General features: G+C 35.5%; 1 protein-coding gene across 2 annotated transcripts in view; it reads right to left on the reverse strand.

The window, feature by feature from the left end:
- Window positions 1-23,651, reverse strand: part of luzp2 (leucine zipper protein 2) — a 134,068-nt gene that overhangs the window by 26,165 nt on the left and 84,252 nt on the right. For both annotated transcript variants that reach the window (XM_067389420.1, XM_067389421.1), the window contains exons 3-5: window positions 17,265-17,335; window positions 11,159-11,240; window positions 4,851-4,913 (exon numbers count right to left, since the gene is read on the reverse strand). In XM_067389420.1, coding sequence (XP_067245521.1) covers window positions 4,851-4,913; window positions 11,159-11,240; window positions 17,265-17,335 — 216 coding nt within the window. The remainder of the gene's footprint in view (window positions 1-4,850; window positions 4,914-11,158; window positions 11,241-17,264; window positions 17,336-23,651) is intronic.

The raw sequence follows: 23,651 nt of genomic DNA on the forward strand, positions 1-23,651 counted from the left end.
TTTTTTCTGATAATTGCGGCCAAAAAAAATTTCTGAATTACTAGAGGCTTTTCTCCAAAATTGTGATGCTGATGTGGTACTTTAGGTGTTGTTTTGCAGTGAAAACCCACCAGCAATCATGCAATTAGTGTTAGTGACAGTAGAAGTACAATTACCTTTAATTGTTTTAGTCCATAATAACAGTACAAATTGAAATATTAAGACAACAATGATGCCATAGGCTTTATATTTGTGTATTCAGCATAAACAGAGGGATCGTGTTAATAAAACCTTTTCAGTCATTAACACAAATAGACAGTTCGATTGTGAGAGTTCTGGGAATAATTTTCTTTAGACACAACATTTATAATGTCATACATAAACAGCAATTTACTACTCTCATTCATTACTGTTCCGTTAGCGTCATTAAAGTTTGCCTGCAAACAATTTTATCACTTAAAACTTAACTTTAATTATCAAAATTCTATGTTTAAATGTTTTTTCCCTGTGAAAATAATTACTTCATGCCTTAAATAGCTTGAATGTAACTCTACGCCTTTGCTTCATTTAGTATATGTGGAATTTGAATATGCAAATTAGTCCCCGCCTCCACTCGCTCACACCAGCTCAGATTACCTGATCCACTCAGTCAACTGTAGTAAATGCTACATAATGGCAAGTGGAAATATTGGTTTAATTCAGCCATATATGTTTGAAACAGAAACTGATTCAGACATGGTTACACAAACAATGTTCCATTTCGCCATCTCAGAGTCAGATAGCTGTCTTTTAAAATCAGCATCCTTACAAATGCTTTGAACATCAGTGGAAAAAAACCCCGCCCACACGTGACAAGACTGGTTACATGTTTGTGATGGAAGGAAACAGGGGCGTTGTTGAGACTGTCTTTGGTACACTGTAGTTTTAAATAGAAAAATGGTGTTGACTGATAAATTTGCACATGGTTTGTCTTAAAGCATATTAAAAACACCACATAGACATATAAACATTAAACGTAACATTAATTAATAACAACTTGATTTTCAACACAGGGGGACTTTTAAGATTTTTTCGCTCTAACACTATTTTACAGTGTCCTTGTTTAGGGCTGGGCGATATACCTGTACCTAAAATCTTGATATCTTCCAAATTTTGGAGATAATTGATATACTGTATTTTAATATTTTTGCAGTTGATCTAGAATAATTAAAAAAAATATATTTTCTTTTGCCACAATTAAAACAACAAACATGATTTTGATAGACCAGTTATTGTCTCTAAGCACATTCAAAATGTTTAGTGCAAAAAAAAAAAAAAAAAAACAGTAAAAAAAAAAATCTCTAGAAAACCTAGTGACCACTTACTTTAATTAACATATGTAAATGTAACAATATGAAAGAGTGCAAAATGACATTCTGACAGCTTCTTTAGAGCAATATAATTCACATACATCTTACACTGTGCAGCTGAGGTAAATCCTGCAAGTGTTTATGCATTCAGATGGGGAAATAGTTTCTGGAACACATAAGTACTTCTTGGCTAGTTTTGCATGAGGAAAGAAATTGCCTGTTGGTGCTGTCTTTGGCATATTATTCTTAGTTTTCAACAATATTTGGATATTTTTGTAATTTTTTATTGATTATTAGGTAACACTTTATTTTAACTAGTTGCTTATTAGCATGCATATTACTAGAATATTATTGCATTATTTTGCATGACCTAATTCTACATTCTTATACCCAATATCTAAACTTAACAACTACCTTACTAACTATTAATAAACAGTAAATTAGGTTTACTGTTTATATGTTTATTTATATTAGTTTATATGTGTTCCCTATACTGAAGTGTTACCGATTATTAAATTATCATGATAATATTGCTTATATTCGATATATAACCCAGCCATGAGCGTACTATAGTAATAACAGCACATTATGCATAATTGCAAGCAACTAACTCTAAACCAAACCAAAACCATAATTATATATACAATATAATTATATATACAATAAGTACATGTTATTATTTGTATAATAGCACTGTAACAAGGGCACTGTAAAATAAAGTGTAACTTTTTTTAAAGATATTAGCAAAGGATGCATTAAACTGATTAAAAGTGACAATAAAACTTTTACATTGTTACAAAAGATTTATGTTTCAAATAAATGTTATATCATGTAAATCATGTGACACTGAAGACTGGAGTAATGGCTGCAGAAAATTCAACTTTGCCATCACAGAAAAAAAGTGCTTTACAAAGAAATAAATGAAATGAAAAAAAGTTCTTTTAAATTGTAATAATATTTCACAATTTGGCTGTTTTTATTTAATGCAGCCTTAGTGAGCATGAGAAACTTCTTTCAAAACATTGAAAAAAACCTTACTGACCCCAAAGTTTTGAACAGTGTACACAGGTTGACACACATCTACAAACTTACTGATGTTAACGTTAATCTAACTAGTCAGTAAATGAGTGTGACTGGAAAACTGAACATCCTAATATTTATGTGAAGATCAAGGGCACATTTCAAGTAGCACGTTCAAGGGCACTGCGGAACGAGACACTTTTTATAGGGTCATTCCAAATGAACTTGAGTAAATGGACAGGACACAAAAGAGACAGTATCGAATGCTGTTTTATTTGTCTGAACAGTCTTAACTGATATGACTTCTGCTACTACTGAAGGTTTTTTAAATATTATGGCACACTTGTCTTTATCTAGTGTTCATGTTGTATTGCAAAACACTTTTACTGCTATTGAGGTGGGATAAGGTTATGTTTTGGGACATATTTGGTGGTATGGTTAGGTTTAAGGTAATCTCAGCCTCAAACATCACGTCTACAGATTGGCTTAACGTCTGATGCACATAGCACAGAAAAGAGTTTCAGAGTCATCATCTGATTGGTTGAATTCTCCAGGATTTCACATGTGTTTCACATTCTTTAATGGTCCACCTGGAAACAAAGCCGTCGTGAAGCCAAACCCCCTTATGGAAAAAGAAAGCTGTTGTGTTTACAACTGTGACAATGAGCGCTTGTCAGGGATAATGCTGGATTTTTATAGGTATGTGAAGTTCACAGCACCATTGCTGCGCTATTGTTTCAGTAAACTTGCATGCAATCTTAAATGACCAAACGAGCTGTGATTGGTTGCTTTACATGTCAGTCCGACGGCCAATGAAAGCTGCTATGGAGTCCAGACCTTCTGCTGTCAGTCTGAAGATCTGGCTGCATGAGACTAGGTTTAAGGGGTGAGGCAAGGGTCAAAAGTGTAATTAAAGATGTCATTACAGAAATTATTTACAGCTTTCATTACATGCAGGTAAAATGTAAAAACTTGTATAGTGCATTGCATTGTATCAAATGATTAACTTAAATTATAGTATTTAAAGATATTTAATATAAAGTGGGTCTAAAATTGTTTGAATATTAAGTGGCAGTGATGTCTTTGTGTAGCCAGACCCTTCAGGGTGTTGATTCCCTTTCAAGTTTGTGTTTTTTAGCAGAAAAATTGTGAAAAATGAGACCAAATTGCACGCTATTACAAAAAAAATGGCGAGTGAATTGTTTGAATTTGCATCATTAGATTGCTAACTGTGGAATTTATTCTCATGGGGTGCAGAAATGCTCAGTGTTTCACTCACTTCCACAAAGTGATGTTTGACAGAAAATTTCAAAACAACTAAAAATGGCAAAGCCATTATCACAGCAGAACACTTGCTTTTCAGACCATATGTTCAGCGCTTCCGTCATTAAATTAACGCTGGAAGTTCAACAGGCTCCTTTCTTCTTTTACTGTAATTACAACACCTGCTGTGTAACGAGTCACAGTGGCCCACACCAACAGATTGACTGGGGAATATATTATAGCTGCTGGGCCACAGAGGTGTTACATTAAAGTGACTGTGTGTGAAAGAGAAAGAATGGGAAAGAAAAGAAAGTAAGGGATGTTCCGAGAGCAAGTGAAAGAGTATTTGAGGTAATGAAGCAGAATAGCATTGCAATACGATTCAATGAGGTGGAATTGGCTGACTATCAAATCCACACACTTGCATCTCAAACCCTCTATGAAGAAGAGCGCGTGCCCAAGTCTGCAAGAAAAATGGCAGCTGTCATTAAAAGTGACATGAGTCTGCCCTGCTACAGACGGCAATGACACAGGGATCCACCCAAGTAGATAGGGCACAGTGCAGTCAAGTCACTTCAAACAACAGCCATGAACATTCAGATTCGAACCGCATAGCCTTAAAGGGACAGTTCACCCAAAAATGAGACTTCTGTCAGCCTCAGATTGTTCCAAACTTGTATGACTTTCTTTATTCTGTGGGACTCAAAAGAAGATATTTTGAAAAGTGTCTCAGTGTTTTTTGTCCTTACAATGAAAGCAGTTCCAGAGTCGTTGTCATACAGGTTTAGATGACATGAAGGTGAGTAAATGATGGCAGAATTTCCATTTTTGAGTGAACTATCCCTTATTATTGTTATTTTGTAAAACTATAAAACTAAATTGCGTGATAAGCAATCCACTTTAATTATCTATGGCTTGACTTCAGTTGAACTAAAGGAGACGATTTTAATTTTATGTTCAATTAAAAATGATTTCACCGCAGACTTTACCTTGAATAACACAGCATATTGCAGAAGTAATAGCATAATTTCTCCATTCATTCATTTATGATCAGCCGTTGGCTGGAAAACATTCAACATTGTTTCATTTAATTGCATTTAATCTCACATATCCTGTGAATGCCAGGACTATATTTTTTCTTTGATGTTCTGAGGCATCATTGCATATATTCAGAATTTATACATTAATAATAATTCCTTCTCTTCAAAAACTGTAAAATAAAAAAGTGGTGCTCAGTACCTCTTGCTGAAGGTCTTTGATGATTTTGGTCTTCTTTTCCATTTCCATCTTTAAAAACTTTATCTGCATGGAAGGGGAAAAAATATTGCATGTTAAGGCGACACTGTCAAAAAAACAAATGCTGGTTTAACTTAAAAAAGTAAGTTGCCTGGTTTCCTTAAAATTTTGAGTTCATTAAAATTAAAAGGTGATTGGTTTAATCAACAGAAACTCAACATATTATGTTACCTGAACCCCATTAATTGTCTAAGTTGATTTGACTAGAAAAAAAATATATATATATATTGTGATAACAAATCATGAAAATATTTGGTAACACTTTATTTTAGGGTCTTTTAAGTTGCTTATTAGCATGCATATTGATAGAATATTGGCTACCCAAAACCTAAACTTAACAACTACCTTATTAACTATTAACAGTTTAATACAGTGCAGTGGCATTTCATACAGAAAAAAGCATCATAAATTGTGCATGATTTTTAATCTATTTTAACAAAGAATAAAGTATGCTGTTAAAAATACACTACCGTTCTAAAGTTTGGGCACAGTACGATTTTTTAAAGAATTTGGTTTTGTTTTGTTTGTTTTTTTTTTGTTTGTGTTTTTTTTTTCACAAGTTGCATTTATGTGTCTATCAAAAAATACAGTAAAAACATAATATTGTAAAATATTATTACAATTTACATTTTTATTGCATCTTGTTTTTTCTATTTAAAATGTAATTTATTTCTGTGATGGCCAAGCTGAATTTTCAGCATCATTATCATGATTTTTCAGAATTCATTTTAATATGCTGATTTGATAATCAATAATCATATCTTATTATTATCAATGTTGAAAACAGTTGTGCAGCTTAATATTTGTGTGAAATACTTTTTTTCCCCAAAATTCTTTGATGATCTAAAAGCTCAAAAGAACAGCATTTATTTTCTGAAATTGAAATCTTTATAACATTATGAATGTCGTTCATGCCACTTTTGATCAATTGAATGAATCCTTGATAAATAAAAGCAATCATTTTTTATTTTATTTTTTTATTTTTTTTGCATGACAGTGTACAGTAATATAGAAATATAACTGCACAGTTATGTGAAAGCAAAAGAAAACCAAGAAACTGAGGCAGTCTTGGGTAGGGTAGAAACCGATGACATATAATCTGGATTACATATTCAGATTTCAAAGATTAAATACTTGTAATTAGATTATATATCTTTTAAAATATTCATAATAAGACTACTTTTAAAAAAATTTATTATCACAATGGCAGTAAATTATTCATAACTCATTGATTCTCCCTATGCTCTTATAAATAGTCATGTGACTGTCACAGAAAACTGAGACCCACACCTTTTGATCAGATCTTACTGTACATTTCCTGTATAACGCAAAGCAAATTCATGAAAACCTCAATCACTTTTACCACTGGTGAACTAAACGCAAATGAAAAGAGAACCATATAAAATATCTCGACACGTCTCTATATGGAATACAAATGTGGAAGTGAAGGTTTCCCAAAACAATCCAGAGCGTGTTACAAACAGCCAAAAAAGAATCCGAAGTGTTTACAGCCCTGAGGGTGAACCGCAACACCAATCAAATAGAACGTTCCACTATTGCTTCTTATTCCTTATTCACCCAGCTCAGCCCTGAATGTCAAACTGCCTCAACTCTCATACTCTCTCTCTCCTGCCTCCAGTCATGGCAGACACTGGGAAAATAACAACACATCTAAATACTGAGGTCGAGCAGCTGTGCACATTTCCAGACAACACGGCTGCAGCAGTGAACCTGCAGGTGGATTCATTCTGATTAGCACTTTAATTGAATTCAGTCCAAGTTCACATATTGACATGCTGCAGTCAATGCATACATATTTTTTCAATCTTGTTTTTTGGGATTACAATAGAACGGGATCTTATTTCTCATTTCCTGGTTTCACGCGGCTTTGTTTGTGAATTATATGCATCCTGAGTCCAAAATTTTCACTAAACATGATTTGATTCCCTGAATACTTCAAAGGCTTTACATCTGATTCAGGTTCATGAATCATTTCATTTGTGTCCTAAAAATGAATCAAAGTGACAGTTCACTAAAACTTCAGTGAACAACTTGTTCTTTCTTTCTTTCTTTCTTTCTTTCTTTCTTTCTTTCTTTCTTTCTTTCTTTCTTTCTTTCTTTCTTTCTTTCTTTCTTTCTTTCTTTCTTTCTTTCTTTCTTTCTTTCTTTCTTTCTTTCGAAGGTATTTTGAAGAATGTTAGTAGCCAAATAGTTTTGGTTACCATTGACTTATATTGTACAAAAAATAAATAAATTAATAAATAAAGACTTGGACCCCCCAAAACAACACTGGACCCCCATTGGCTTTCATTGTATGGATTAATATTAATATTAATATATTTTGAAATCTTCTTTTGAAGAAAAAGTCAATGACATGAGGGTAAATAAATGATGCCATAACAGTCTCTAAGTGCATGAGTTTTGAACATGCAGATTTAAAGGGTTAGTTCATCCAAAAATGAAAATTACCCATGATTTACTCACCCTCAAGCCATACTAGGTGAATATGACTATCTTCTTTCAGACAAACATAATCGATAAAATATATATTGTAAGATATATTTAAAAATTTCCTTAGTCCTCCGAGGTTTATAATGCTTGTAAAAAAAGTAACCCATATGACTCCAGGGGGTTAATAAAGGTCTTCTGAAACAAAGTGATGCGTTTTTGTAAGAAAAATATCCATATTTAAAACTTTATAAATTCAAATAACTAGCTTCTTCTGGCAGACGACCGTTGTGCATCAGGTCAAAGGATACTCTTCTGCCGCAAATTGACTTGTGCATTCTGTGTACGGTCGTCCGCCGGAAGCTAGTTATTTGAATTTATAAAGTTTTAATATTTAATATGGATTTTTTTTTTTACAAACAGGCATTGCTTCACTTCAGAAGGCCTTTATTAACCCCCTGGAGTCATATGGGTTATTTTTTTTTATGGATGGATGCATTATTTTTGACTTCAAAACAGGGCCCCCACCCCATTCACAACCATTATAAACCTCGGAGGACTAAGGATATTTTTAAATATATCTCCGTTTGTGTTCATCTGAAAGAAGATAGTCATATACACCTTGAGACTTGAGGGTGTGTAAATCATGGGATAATTTTCATTTTTGGGTGAACTAACCCTTTAATATACTGATATGGACCTTATTTCTTTTATCAAAACAGTTTAGTCTCGGGATAATGCTAACTGTTTAACATAATAGACAGATAATACGAAGGTTGTCATAAAAAGACACTTACAGGCAAACAAAAGGTCACACGCTCGTTGGGCTGTGCCAACAGCAGTGTAAAATGTTAACATTCCCCGAAATGAACAGGCACATTGTTGCAGCTTGTGAATATATCTGGGGTTGTGAATCAGCTTTGCTATCTGTAATTGGTGTCAATTGGTGGTGAACTGTTCAGAGAACGGAAAGAATGGCCAGAGCTGGTGAAATGCTAATTCTCAGAGATTCATTCTCATTCCGAACACGAGCCTCTGTGCCTCTATCCCCCGCAGTACGACGCGCAGCCACACACAGAGATGAAACAAGAAAAGTTGCATGCAGATAATTGTGTATCTCCTCCAGAGTCAGCAAGGTGCTTCCTACAGTTTTCTATAATTACTGTAACATAACTCTTCCAGACCTAAAGGTAAATGCCTAAAATAGAAGAGGCTTTCTCTGGCCCCTCCATGCCATCTCACTGATTTCAGTGAGGATTCTAGTGTTTTCCTGGTAATTAGTTTAGACGAAGGTAAGTAAAGAGGGTGCAGTGGTAACAGCAGAATGAACTAAACATTCAAACTGGAAGTCATAATTAAAACAAACATGCTTCAATACAGCAACAAAAAACATAAACAATTCTGTTTCTGTACTGATCTTTGGGGGGGATTCTTCAATTACAGAGATGTATTCGTACAGTAGTCTGATTTATTTATTTATTTGTTTATTTACTTTTAGCAACAGTCATTCTAGTTTTAAAGGATAAAACTTCATTTTGACGGTTTACTTTTAGACATTCTACTAATTATAAGTATCTTTGCAACTACATGTCAACTAGCAGTCATTAGAGTATTAGTAGACTTCCTGATTAAAGGTGCCCTAGAATCGAAAATTGAATTTACCTTGGCATAGTTGAATTACAAGAGTTCAGTACATGGAAATGACATACAGTGAGTCTCAAACTCCATTGTTTCGTCCTTCTTATGTAAATCTCATTTGTCAAAAGACCTCTGAAGAACAGGAGAATCTCAACATAACAGTCGGGATCATTAATATGTACGCCACCAATATTTGCATATGCCAGCCCATGTTCAAGGCATTACACAAGGGCAGCCAGTAACGTCTGGATCTGTGCACAGCTGAATCATCAGACTAGGTAAGCAAGCAAGAACAATAGCGAAAAATGGCAGATGGAGCAATAATAACTGACATGATCCATGATATCATGATATTTTTAGTGATGTTTGTAAACTGTCTTTCTAAATGTTTCGTTAGCATGTTGCTAATGTACTGTTAAATGCGGTTAAAGTTACCATCGTTTCTTACTGTATTCACGGAGACAAGACTGTCGTTATTTTCATTTTTAAACACTTGCAGTCTGTATAATTCATAAACACAACTTCATTCTTTATAAATCTCTCCAACAGTGTGTAATGTTAGCTTTAGCCACGGAGCACCATCAAACTCATTCAGAATCAAATGTAAACATCCAAATAAATACTATACTCACATGATCCGATGTATGCATGAATGCAGTATGCATGACGAACATCTTGTAAAGATCCATTTGAGGGTTATATTAGCTGTGTGAACTTTGTAAATGCACTGCATTATAGTCGAGAGCTCGGGGGGCAGGGCATTTTAAACACTGCTTCATGAAGCTTTGAAGCTTTGCGAATCTTTTGTTTCGAATCAGTGATTCGAAGTGCTTATCAAACTACCAAAGTCATGCCCCCCAGTGGTGAACCATTTACTGAAATCACGTGACTTTGTCACTCTGAACCACTGATTTGAAACAAAAGATTCGTAAAGCTTCATGAAGCAGTGTTTTGAAGTCGTCCATCACTAGATATTATCATAAAGTCGTTATTTTTGGGTTTTTTTAGGCGCACAAAAAGTATTCTTGTCACTTCATAACATTTAGGTTGAACCACTGTAGTCACATGAACTGTTTTAAATGTCTTTAGTAGCTTTCTGGGAATTCGAAAGTGTTAATTGTCTTGATGGCAAATGGAGCCATCGGATTTTATCAACAATATCTTAATTTGTGTTCCGAAAATGAACAAAGGTCTTACGGGTGTAGAACAACATGAGGGTAAAATAATGAGGGTAAGTAATTAATGACAGAATTTTCATTTTGGGGTGAACTAACCCTTTAAGGGTATTGAAATATTAGTTTGCCAGTACTCTATTGCTATTATAAAGTACCCAGACTTTTTTAGCTTCCTCTTTGTAATACGTTTATATTTTGTACTTTTTCCAAATAACTTCCAAAAATGTTATCATTTATTTTGTTGTGTCTACAATTTGTAATTTTTTTAATAATCAAGAACAGCTTTTCCAAATGCTTCTGCCATTAGGCCTACTATCATGATAAGAATTTATCCCCCCCCCCCCCCCCCCCCAAAAAAAAAAGCTTATATTTATTTATAGGATGACAGAATAACTTCATTTTGAAAAATCATATATGTCATTAAATCAGAAGTTTTCCACCATGATCTAAAAAGGACCTTTATTACATGTTCGTATTTAAAAATATAAATCATTTCATTTTTTATTTTTTATAAATTAAAGTTTATTGACTGATATCTAACTTCTTGTGTCAGTAACATCCAAGTTACTTTTTTTTTTTCTTTAAAAAGTGTGTGTGTGTGTGTGTGTGTGTGTGTGTGTGTGTGTGTGTGTGTGTGTGTGTGTGTGTGGTGGTGGTGGTGGGGGGGGTCATTAACATCACACATTATGCCACAATACAGTTGAAAGTTGATCAAGGCCATGATCAGATCTGTTTTCCAGGTTATGTGATGAATATTTTAACATAGACTAGAAAAGCTTCCTTTCAAAATTTCAAGTAGTCAAATATGCCCTTAACTAAAGAATCAGCCATGGACACATAATAGTAATGAGTGAGTAATGTCATGAGTAATCATGCAAACGGCAAACGCTATAGGCCATAATCATTAGTGTATCATTAGTGTTTAGGCCAAGTTTCTGTGGTTAGCTTTTGTATTTATTCAGTTTAACACATCAGTGTAAAAGGTCTCACGGTGGCCTGTTGTTTCTCTGCACGTTCAGCTGCATCATCCAGTTGTTTCTGCAGAGCTGCCTGGAGTGACTTCATCTCATCCCTGTGAATGAGAGAGACAGAGGCACAGAGAAAAACAAATGGAAAACAGTGAATAAGAGTCGCAGGGGGATAGTGATCACAATGGCCACTCTAAGGGCTTACTTTTATCTTGAATGTGTGATATACACGTTCTACAACACACATACATTCATGCCATTTCTGCACATGAGCACAACCAAAAATCCATCAACATCTGACCAATATCAATAAATAAAGGCCCATGACAAATAAGTAAATCAATACAAGTCGGTACTGAAAATCTGATGAGCTTGTGAACACAATGGCCAATCAGAGGTGTTTATGAATCCGCTCAACAGCACTCAAAGTGTCACATTTTTAAAATCTCAGTACCAACTTGGTATCGAAGTCAGTACTTTTGACAACACTACTATATGATGCAGGGTTTGCCCAGGGTTTGACAAACAACAAATATTGTGAATTGATTATGAACGCCATACCCTTTACTAAACTAAAAAGACTAAAATATAATTAGCTGCATTGTGCAGTATAAACAAATTTGCTGTGTATCAATATTTTATGTCATTAGAATTGTTTACAATTGACTATAATCTGGGAGTTATTGCTCACTAAATGTTCAGAAGGAAAAGAACCATTTGATTTGGTCATTCAAACAGTCATGAAAAAACAAAACAGAATAATTAAATAAATAAATGGAGATAAATGAGCAAGGGGGGGAGGGGCAAGACTGAACTTTTTTCCCTGTGGTGAAAATTCACCAAACTTTGCATTCATGCGAGGTCTGTGGCTAATTGAATTCTCTGTAATTTTAGGATGGATGGGATGTATGGTTGCCTAGCAACTAGTGGATAAATGTGCAATATTCATAACATCAGCTCCACTACAGTGTTCAGCGCTCAAGACTTAATATTTCACATGAGACTCATTCTCCTCATGGGAAAGAAACTTTGCCTCAAGGACCACCAAGTTCCACCATAAAGATGTTTTTCACTATTTGACATTTCAGGCAAAGACTTTATTAAAGGGTAACACTTTATTTTGATGGTCCACTTTATTCTACTGACTATAAGCAACTTTGCAACTTCGTGTCAACTTACAACTTCAGGTCTTCTATAAAGTCTAATACTCTAATGAGAGCTAGCTGACATGTAGTTGCAAAGTTTCTTATAGTTAGTAGAATGTCTAAAGTGGACCATCGAAATAAAGCATTATCATCAGGATCAAACTGTGAAAGAATGGTTGGGAGGGAACATGAAGAATCAGTTTCACACATGAATTGGCACCTCTGAGCCCAGACCTTGAATTCACTGAAAGTCTTTGGGATGTGCTGAAGGTGATTTTACAGAGTGCTTGACTCTTGCATTGTCAATACAAGATCTTGAGCAAAAATTGATGCACCTCTTGATGGAAATACATGTTGTGGTGCCCTGATGGTGATAAAGTGTTGAAATATCCTTTCTAAATTACCTCATCTTGAAGCTTTCTGATACTTTTTCATTACCCATGTATGGGAGGGCTCTGTTCAGCTTGCTTAAAATGTAACACATTTCATTTGTTTATAAAATGTATTGTCATGGATCTAGATATTGTGTAGGATTGTCAATGCAATTTCATCTTCACAAAAGGGCACTTAGGGTGCAAAGCAGCCACAAGGGCTTGACTCACAAAGACCTTCTGAATCATGAAATGACATAAAAGACAGCCTAAAGTTGTGTTGCCTTAACAGACACAGACATTTGAAGGTCACAAGACCACAAGCCTCCATCAAGTGCACCATTTCGGTCAAGTCCATTTCTCTTTCATCTACTTTATGATGTATTTTTATACCCACTGGATTCTATTATTTGCTGCTTGCAGAATTTTATAGTTTTTCTTTTTTTTTTTTTTTTTAGTTTAATGAAGTATAAAAGTCATACTTACTGCTTATTAAATGACTATATCAGCACGTAGCTTAAATTCTAAAAGAAATGGGATCCAAAGGATTGAGACCACCAGTGAAAATGCCTTTATTTAATTAAATATATTCTTATTTTAAATTATATTATCATTTCAACAATTTTAATGAAAAAAATAAATAAAATAAATTTAAAAATATTAAGAGAATTCCAGGATTTTTCTGCATTTAATACCTTCTAAAACATCTGAAACATTCAACACAGGCTCATTGTAAAAACATACCTTTGGTGACATCTCTGCAAAAAATTACACAAAGTGAAATGTCCAGTGAGTGCCGTTAAAAGCGCATTCAGATGTATCCAAAACAGATTAATATGAATCTGGCAACATTTTGCTATGCTGGTTGTTGTAAGTCGTGGCAGTTCAGAAATGAAATGTCTGGTGAGTGGTGCTAAAAGTTAATGCTCTATCACATTTTAAAATAGCAAAGCACCTACACTAAACCTACTCTCACCCTCAGGCACCAACAAACCATTGGCTGAACATCTGATGCATACGGCACACTAAATGGGAAACACTTCAGAAGTTTTGAAGTCAGTTTGAATTCTACAGGATTTCCAGGAGATGTGTGTTCCACCTGGAAACAAAGCTGTCGTGATGCTAAACTCCCTCATGAAAGAAGAAAGCCGTCGTGTTTACAACTGGTTTTAAGATGCGTTTTGGTCGATCGGATCACGAGTAGATGAGGGAGACACATTCCCATTTACACCTGGTGTTTTAATCTGACTCTTTTGTCCACTTTCAACCACTTCTGTCCTGATTTCTTTGAGGGGAGGGTCTATGGGCAGGTAAACATACAGGTTTTTTCAGATCTTTTGATCTAATGGACAATATAAGCTCATGCAATTTGAACATGACTGGAGATGATTGAAAAACAGATGGAGAGCATCAGCTTTCATTTCTGCTCTGACAGCCACAAGACTGGCTGAACGCTGTGAGTGCGTGTTAGAAATCAGGAATAGTGGGAGAACATTGTGATTGGTACATTTTTCGTCTTCAAACCAAACTTGGGTCTCCAGATGAAAAAGTTCAAATCCCATCTGGCTAGAGCGCTTCCCATAATGTTTACACATTAGGTCAGTAGGCAGAGAGCAGGCGGTCTTTTGTGGCTGTTCAAACAAATTTGAGCATTTATATTACAGTCGAATGCATTTTCGACTACCTCTGGAAGTGCTCGAAAGTGGACAAGCTCAAAACGTTTTAGACCTCATTTACACCTATATTTAGCATTGTCCACTTGTGATCCAATCAACCAAAACCATCTTAAGGTGTAAACAGGGTCAATGAGCGCTTATCAGGATGAACTAAATGATGGATTTTCAAATGTATGTGAAGTTTGCGGCATAGACTCTTTGAAATACGTCCAAGAGCTTTACTAGCAAATCGGTTATAGTTGTAAGTAAGAGATAAAAACACATTTGCTGAAGCAACCATGCCATTTTAGCTTCCTTCTATGAGACTTTGAGCTCTTTTATTGAGTGGCATGACTTGAGTTTCATGGGAGTGTTCAGTTTGTTCAATTCTGTACCAAGTGAGTTACCGAGCAAATTAACTTTTTTGAAAAAGGCATATGGAGCTGGTTATGTGATTCAAACTTCAAAATGTATTCATTTACAAATCATGCACTATTATAAAAGTGTTTTGTGGTCATAACATAGTATTGTGCAAGGAACTACAAGAAAATAAGTCTTTATTAATCAATAATCTGCCCCTTTATTCATAATTTATGTGAAAAGGAATAAAAGTCATTGGCATTTTACTGCATCTGGTGTTTATTTCAGCTGGAAACTGCAGTGAATTGGATTTATAGCCACGTTGTAAATAGGGCTTGACATTAACACCCGCCAAATGCGGATGGATTTTAGCAGTGGTGTGTAATGCAGTCACTCCTACTGGCCACTTTGGCAGGTTGAATTTTATATATAATATATATATTTTATATAATATAGTTGACACAAACCCGCCTCCCCTCACTCACTCATTTGCACTTAATGAATATTGTTGGGGTTACAGGGCTTGAATTTCAGTGTGAGATTTCATGTATTGCACATAATTTTACCCAATCCTGAAGATTTTATGCTCACACCCAAAGTGCACGAGCATAAAGCCACCTCTCAGTACTAAATTGAGTTCTTTTTCACTGCTTATCTTGTTTAAACAAATACACACAAAATAATGTCAACATGCAGCTCTTGGTGAATATTAATGCAAACACATTCAGTTATGTTTTAAGTGAAAGCAAACAGTATAATGAATCTGTGCATCAGGTCTTAAAGTGACTGCAGCCTAATATACCTGCTGCCAAAATTATGAGATAATATTAATAATATAAATATGTCAAAATTGTGGCAAGTGAGACACGTTTTTAATCAAAATAAATATTTCTTATTCATTCAAAATTGTAAAGCTTTCTGTTTATTTCCAGGTTTTGAATATCAGATTTTCTATGTGCTGTCAGGTTTTTGCTTCTATGCTGCACTAAAGCCTCAGAGAAACATCACGGTTTGCCAACTTGCAGGCAAAATACAGCATCCATTGTCATTCTCCTGACTTGCGTAATCACAAATGTCCATGAGATGGTCTGCCCATTTCTTTTTCTACTGGGTGCTTATATTGTCATTTTAATCAAGAGAGTGAAGGTCAGGAACTTCAGCACATCTGCCCTGAATTTCAATATCTGTCTGCTGTTGATTGGGGTTAAAAATAGAAGCCATTACGCACACCTGACACAGGGGGAAATTGAATTCTGTCACTAACTCTCCACAGCCAACGTGGTTGAACCTTGATGGATCCAGTCTCTTGCCATGATGCAACCAAGAGTGTTCTGCAGTTTTTTGTGACTGAAAACCTATGACAATTCAATCTGGTTTAAACCGAGGAGGTCGTAAAAGCTGCGTTAAGAAACCCTGTTGCTCTTGAAACTGGGAAATAACAGTCGCTGAGAGAGCCTTAGAAATGCACACGACAAATGGCGGAGCATCTGTCTACAGCCGTGTGCATGTAAACAGTTGCTAACAGTCTCTAATTACTGATGTTGGTGTGTGAGAGTGAGTAATTCATTAAAATGGTCTCTAAGAGCACTGTTTCCTTCACAGTTCATTTCATCTAAAGTTGACTGAAACACTGCATGGGCTGAGATCCTTGACTTTAAAATTTTTTGAAAAGATTTATTTATTTAGGCACTGCTCATTTAAAAAATGAAAACAAAAAACAAAAGAACAATAAAATTAGGGCTTAACCTTAGAAACGTTGCACATGTTAAGTAAGGAATTAATATATTTATTCATCAAGGACATTTAATTGTGACAGTAAATAGATTTATGGCGCTTAAAACCGTTCTTTTGAACTTTCTATTTATCAAAGAATCCTGAAAAAATATATATCAGTTTCCAGAAAAATATTAAGCAGCACAACTGTTTCCAACTTTGATAATAATAAAAAATGTTTTTTTTTGAGCACCAAATCAATATATTAAAATGATTTCTGAAGGATCGTGTGACAATGAAGGCAGTAAAATTGTAATAATATTTCAATCAATATTTCAATCACAACATTGTAATAATATAATTGTAATAATATTTTATTCCATTAATAATATTATTAATGGAATATTAATAATATTCCATTAATAATATTTTATTCCAAAATATTTTATTCCAACTGTAATAATATTTCAATCAATCACAAAACTGTTTTTGCTGTATTTTTAATCAAACAAATGCAGCCTTGGTGAGCATTCTTTAAAAGAAAAAATCTTACCGACCCCAAACAGTAGTGTACATGGTAATAGAATGCAATTTTCTATGATTTTTATTTTTCGAGCTGATGAATAATAAAATCATTGACAGCCAATCAGAATCCATGCTGCTTTAAAGAGCTCGAGCATTTAAAGTGGCAGATGACATAACTGTAGTGCGCACTTATAATCAACAGAACGATATCGTCTGCTGGTGTGGACACTATCATAGTTATCTTTATAGCTATCAGTCTTGGTGTGAATGGGCCTGTAGTGTTGCAGATTTATAAGTAATTACAGTAATTTATACAATGATTCAGATCATGGGAGGAGCTGCGGAGAGAGAACATATACCTTTGCTTGTGACTGAGCTCCAGGATCCTCTGCACATCCTTCTTGGGCACGGCATCATCATTCTTAAGAGACTGTGGAGAAAGAACAGAAGGTTGTGATGTATGCTTTATGATATTACATATTTGTTTGTGAATGTTTGAGCTGTTTATTTTTGGATTTGACATGGCAGATGACGCTGACACTGTCAGATTTGTTCATCTGTAAAGATATGTCAACCTCCTATATGCAGATTTTTTTTCAGTAAGCCCGGAAAGCCCAGTAAACAGAGCTTTACCAAATTAAGCAATGGTGTTTTGGTGGGGCAGTTCCAAAGCATCTGTTTCCTTCCTCAGAGAAACATCAGCGAGATCAGAGGGAGGAAATCTGACTAATTCTCATTATAGCCTCATTTCCATTTTCTTCAATCAGCGTACACCATGAATAATGGAATGAAAAACCTTGAAAGAAAAAAGATATTGAACCTCTCTCATTCAGCGAAGAATTTTGATGTTTATGAGTGTTAATTTTTTTCTTTCATTAAAATATGTTCAATTTTTTTCCACTGACAAAGAGAAGTCGTGCGCTGTGTTGGGTACTCTGGATTACATAATCAGTTAACACTGTTTATAATTAATGTCACATATTAATATTAATCACTATTAATGACTCAATAACAGTATTAATTGTAAAATTATAGTGGGTTTACTCCTCCGCCATTGATGCTCGCTGTGAGAAATGCCGTCAGTATAGATCTGGCAGAAACAAGCGGAGTGATACAAATTGTGAAACGGGTTTCGTGTGATATTAGTAGAATGTCATATGGCTGGAAAAGGCTCTCGGCCAATCAGATTTGAGAACCATTGCTAGAAACCGTAATGCAAACCGACAAGACATATGTAATTGTTAAAGATAAAATGCATTATAATATTTGCAGATTCATTATTACATATGAAACTGGTTGTTTGTCATTTGTTTTAGGTGTAACCATGTATTATACTATAAGCTGTATTACAAGGCATAATTAAAGGCAAGGCAAGGCAAGGCAAGGCAATTTTATTTGTATAGCACATTTCATACACAATGGTAATTCAAAGTGCTTTACATAAAAAAGAATAATAAAAATAGAACATAAGGAATAGAAATAACAGTAAAAACAGAATTTTGCTATCTGGATGGAAGAGCTAGGAAGTCTCAGGGAGTTTTTTGTTGTTGTTGTTGTCGTCCATCAGAGTTGGATCTAAACAGATCCATTCATCAGAGCAGATCAGAATGGATCTTCCTCATCCAACAGGACTGCTACCTGTTAAGGCACTTCAAACTGATAAACATAGTTTCAATCTCCCCTTTTGCCAAGACACCTCAAACTGCACCACACAGCCCTAATCCCCCTTCCGGAGATATCTTACCTATGGAACGCAGTTCAAATTTCCCCTTTGGAAATTTCCCCCTTTGGAATGTGTCCTGGCTGTAATCCAGAGATATCTTAACCATGCACTACAGCTTAAATTTCCTCATGGTTTGTCAAATTTACCAAATTTTAACCTAATCAATTTCTTCCTAATTCTCCCAGCTCTTTCAACCAGACAGCAATAATGCATTAAAAGTCAGAATAACAAGATGATACATAAAAGATATAAAATACATTAAAAATGAAATAAAAACAGGAAAAGGAATTAAAAGAATAAAAAGATAATACGTATAAAATAAAGTGCAAACAGTTCGGACATAGCACAGTGCTCAATCAGCAAATGCATAGATAAAAAGATGTGTTTTGAGTCTGGATTTGAATGTGGCTACTGTTGGAGCACACCTGATCTCTTCTGGAAGCTGGTTCCAGCTGCGGCTGGCATAACAGCTAAAAGCAGACTCTCCTTGCTTTGAGTGAACCCTGGGTATTTCTAAATGACTTGATCCTGATGATCGGAGTGATCTGTTAGGTTTATATTCTATGAGCATATCTGCAATGTATTGAGGTCCTAGGCCATTGAGTGATTTATAAACAAGTAACAGTACTTTAAAATCAATTCTAAATGCAACTGGAAGCCAGTGCAAGGACCTGAGGACTGGTGTGATGTGTTCATGTTTTCTGGTTCTGCTCAGAATCCTGGCAGCAGCGTTCTGTACGAGCTGCAGCTGTCTTATGGTCTTTTTGGGAAGACCAGTGAGGAGCCCATTACAATAATCCACCCGGCTGGTGATGAAAGCATGAACAAGTTTCTGTAAGTCTTGACTGGAGACAAAGCATCTAATTCTTGCAATATTTTTGAGATGATAATACGCTGATTTAGTTATTGTTTTTACATGGTTACTGAAACTCAAGTCTGACTCCAAAATCACACCAAGATTCCTGACTTGATTTTTAGTTGTAAAGGATTAGTTCACTTTTAAAAGAAAACTACCCCAAGCTTTACTCACCCTCAAGCCATCCTAGGTGTATATGATTTTATATGTCTTTCTGATGAACACAACTGGAGAAATATTAATAAATATCCTGACGCATCCATCGGGATCAACAAGTATGAGCTGAAGATAGTGTCTCCATTCACATCCATCCATCATAAACATACTCCATATGCCTCTGAAGGGTCAATAAAGGCCTTCTGAAGCAAAGCGATGCGTTTGTGTAAAAAAATTACTATATTTAACAAGTTATGAAGTAAAATATCTAGCTTCTGCCAGATTGCCTTCCGTAAAAAAAACAAAAAAACAACAGAACTGCCGTCGTGTCAGTTATGTTTTTTTCCTGTAAGTTGAATAGGGAAGGTGTAGGATGTAGCATAAGCTTTTTGAACTGCGAGAGTTTTACACTTTTACCGTAAGTAGGATACAGAAAGCGGTGTGGCGGAAGCTAGATATTTGACTTCATAACTTGTTAAATATGGATATTTTTCTTACACAAACGCATCGCTTCGCTTCAGAAGGCCTTTATTATCCCCCTGGAGCCGTGTGGAATATGTTTATGATGGATAGATGTGGATGGAGGTGCTTTCTTCAGCTAATACTTGTTGATCCCGCTTGCTGCCATTATAAAGCTTGGATGCATCACGATATTTATTAAAGGTGCCCTAGAACTTCTTTTTAAAAGATGTAATATAAGTCTAAGGTGTCCCCTGAATGTGTCTGTGAAGTTTCAGCTCAAAATACCCCATAGATTTTTTTTAAATAAATTTTTTTAACTGCCTATTTTGGGTCATGCACCGATATATAGGTTGCGGCCCCTTTAATTCTCGTGCTCCCCCTCCTCCGGAGCTCACGCTTGCCTTGAACAGCATAAACGCAGTTCACACAGCTAATATAACCCTCAAAATGGATCTTTACAAGATGTTCGTCATGCATGCTGCTTGCATACATCGGATCATGTAAGTATAGTATTTATTTGGATGTTTACATTTGATTCTGAATGAGTTTGATGGTGCTCTGTGGCTAAAGCTAACATTACACACTGTTGGAGAGATTTATAAAGAATGAAGTTGTGTTTATGAATTATACAGACTGCAAGTGTTTAATAATGAAAATAGCGACGGCTCTTGTCTCCGTGAATACAGTAAGAAACAATGGTAACTTTAACCACATTTAACAGTACATTAGCAATATGCTAACGAAGCATTTAGAAAGACAATTTACAAATATCACTAAAAACATCATGATATCATGGATCATGTCAGTTATTATTGCTCCATCTGCCATTTTTCACTACTGTTATTGCTTGCTTACCTAGTCTGATGATTCAGCTGTGCACAGATCCAGACGTCCTGCCCTTGTCTAATGGCTTGATCACGGGATGGCATATGCAAATATTGGGGGCGTACATATTAATAACTTATGTTGAGATTCGCCTGTTCTTCGGAGGTCTTTTAAACAAATGAGATTTATATAAGGAGAAAACAATGGAGTTTGAAACTCAATAAATGTCTTTTCCATGTACTGAACTCTTGTTATTTAACTATGCCAAGATAAATTCAATTTTTAATTCTAGGGCACCTTTAATATATCTCTGATTATGTTTATCAGAAAGAAGAAAGTCATACAGTATATACCAAGGATGGCTTGAGGGTGAGTAAAGATTGGGGTAATTTTCATTTGAAAGTGAACATCCTTTAATGCATACTTAATTGTGTTTATCATACTTAATATCTGAAGTTAACACATTAACTTTGACAGCCTATATTTTGTAAAATCATTTAAGCATGGGGGTACTTTTAAAAAGCCCTGGTTTTAAGCCTCTGGTTTGTCCTCTTTACACCCCTTTGTATTTTTGTCACTACAGTACTAGATCATTCTAGTCTCTGACAGCAAATAAATAGTAGTTCAAACAAAACAATCCCCCCAAAAGATGCAATCATTGATAAACCCAATTGAAATCTTCTAGACACATAATTACATTATATAATGTACAGCACTTAAAACAACAGCACATCACTTGACTTCAGGACATTCTTTGGCGTGAAACATATTGGTCATCACTATTGCTCCGTCGCCTCTCTCAGACTCCTTTGTGTTTCCAGAGACTAACAGCAGCAAATCTTTGTCAGGGGAAGACCATCTGTGCAGCTGTTGAGTTGTATTGAGATTGGCATTGCAGTGTCTACTCAGGCCAAGCTGGCAGGAAAGTGCCGGCACAAACACACAAACCTCTGCCAAAACTACAGGCTCCATCAGGCGAAGTTTAATGATGATGAGCAGCACTCTGGGGAGCTCTCATTATAAAAATAAACAGTATGGACAGTAAATCTGCTCAACAAAAAGGTTAATTGGTCACATATACATAATTGATCACGCTAAAGGGGTCATAGTTGATCATGGTTTTACAAATCCACTGGAGATCTCGGACTTAAACTCAAGGGATCTAGCAGCTCGGCGCGGGGCCAGGGATTCTCCGGCTGCTGTCCAGCAGTCGGGCCCCGGAGGTTCTGCTACTCCTGCATACCCAACTAGAAACACCACATAACATCCTAACAGACCCATTAAACGTACACTCGCCTATTACTATGAATTCACATGCAGGAATCGCAGGAGTGACCCATTGAATTTCAATGAACTGATTCATACAGAAACACAACTGCGTCAAAATCATGATAACCCATTTCAGTGATAGATATATTTCTCAATATAAAAAAGCTCTTTCAAACTATTTCTGTCAGTTTTATTTACGCCGTTATTGTCCTTATCCATTAATGCTCCAAGCACTTTAGCAGAACAATAAATCGCTCTATGAATTAGATTGAATGCGTTTGGAGCGTATGGTTTTTCTCAGGCACCGGTGCCTGGTTGACTGCCATTGGACAAGGCAATCAAGTATTTGATTGACTGGCTCAGATGCCTGGAATAATGCATTCTCTTTGTGGCTAATCGGTCTCCATATGCGCTTGCCAGGTTTACTAATGCAGCTTAGTTTTTTTATAGTTGCTTGGTGGCTATTGGTTGTATTTTAAATATTACTATGTGTTTTGCATATTGGTTTAGTTGTTTCTTCTTTCCTGTTCACAGTACAAAATCCAACAGATAATTATCCTCAAGGATTTTGGAGTTCGCTCATGCAATAGCATGTAATAGGGCGCTTTCATTTGCAATTGTTAGTTCAGCCAGAAAGTTTACCCATCTACTTGGGCTAACAAACATTGCAATGTGTAAGAAACAAGCCTTATTTGTAGACTGTGAATATTTGATAACTGCTCAGTGTGGTTCATGCTTAAAGGGACAGTACACCTCAAAATGAAAATTCTGTCCCAATTCACCCTCATGTCGTTCCAAACATGTATGACTTTCTTTTTTCTGCGGAATACAAAAGAGGATATTTTGAATAATGCTGTTACTAAACTTCCACTGCATGGATATCTTCGTTTGTGATCCACAGAAGTCATACAGGTATAGAATGACACAAGGGTGAATAAATGAGGACAGAAATTGAAAACTGTATCTTTAAAATTGAGATCTTTTTTGAGGCACAAATACTACAAACCACACAAAGTCATAAAAACACATTTATATTTCATCAAATTAAGATATTTTTCATGAAATCCTAAAGTTTTTTTATCCCCCATTGACAGCAATTTGACCACCACTTTCAAGGTCCAGAAAGGTACTAAAGACATCGTTAAAATAGTCCATGTGACTGCAGTGGTTCAACCTTAATTTTATGAAGCAATAGGGGCTTTCACACCGAATAGTTCTAGGAATTCAGTTATAGAAACTAACCACAAGGATAGTTCCCCGAGAACAAATTTCTCCCTCAGGCCATGTTCCTGGTTGGTTTTGCACCGGGAATAGGAACTCTGAAGCGGCCGACAGTGGCGTCTTTATGCTAAAATCTGGCGGATGGAAGATGCTGTGATCGTAGCTGTGTTTGTTGTGTGTCGTGGGTTTCGTGATAACGGAGATGAAATGTAAACGCAAAATTTACGAGACTGA

Source organism: Chanodichthys erythropterus, chromosome 7, assembly GCF_024489055.1.
Source record: "Chanodichthys erythropterus isolate Z2021 chromosome 7, ASM2448905v1, whole genome shotgun sequence".
Taxonomy (NCBI): Eukaryota; Metazoa; Chordata; class Actinopteri; order Cypriniformes; family Xenocyprididae; genus Chanodichthys; species Chanodichthys erythropterus.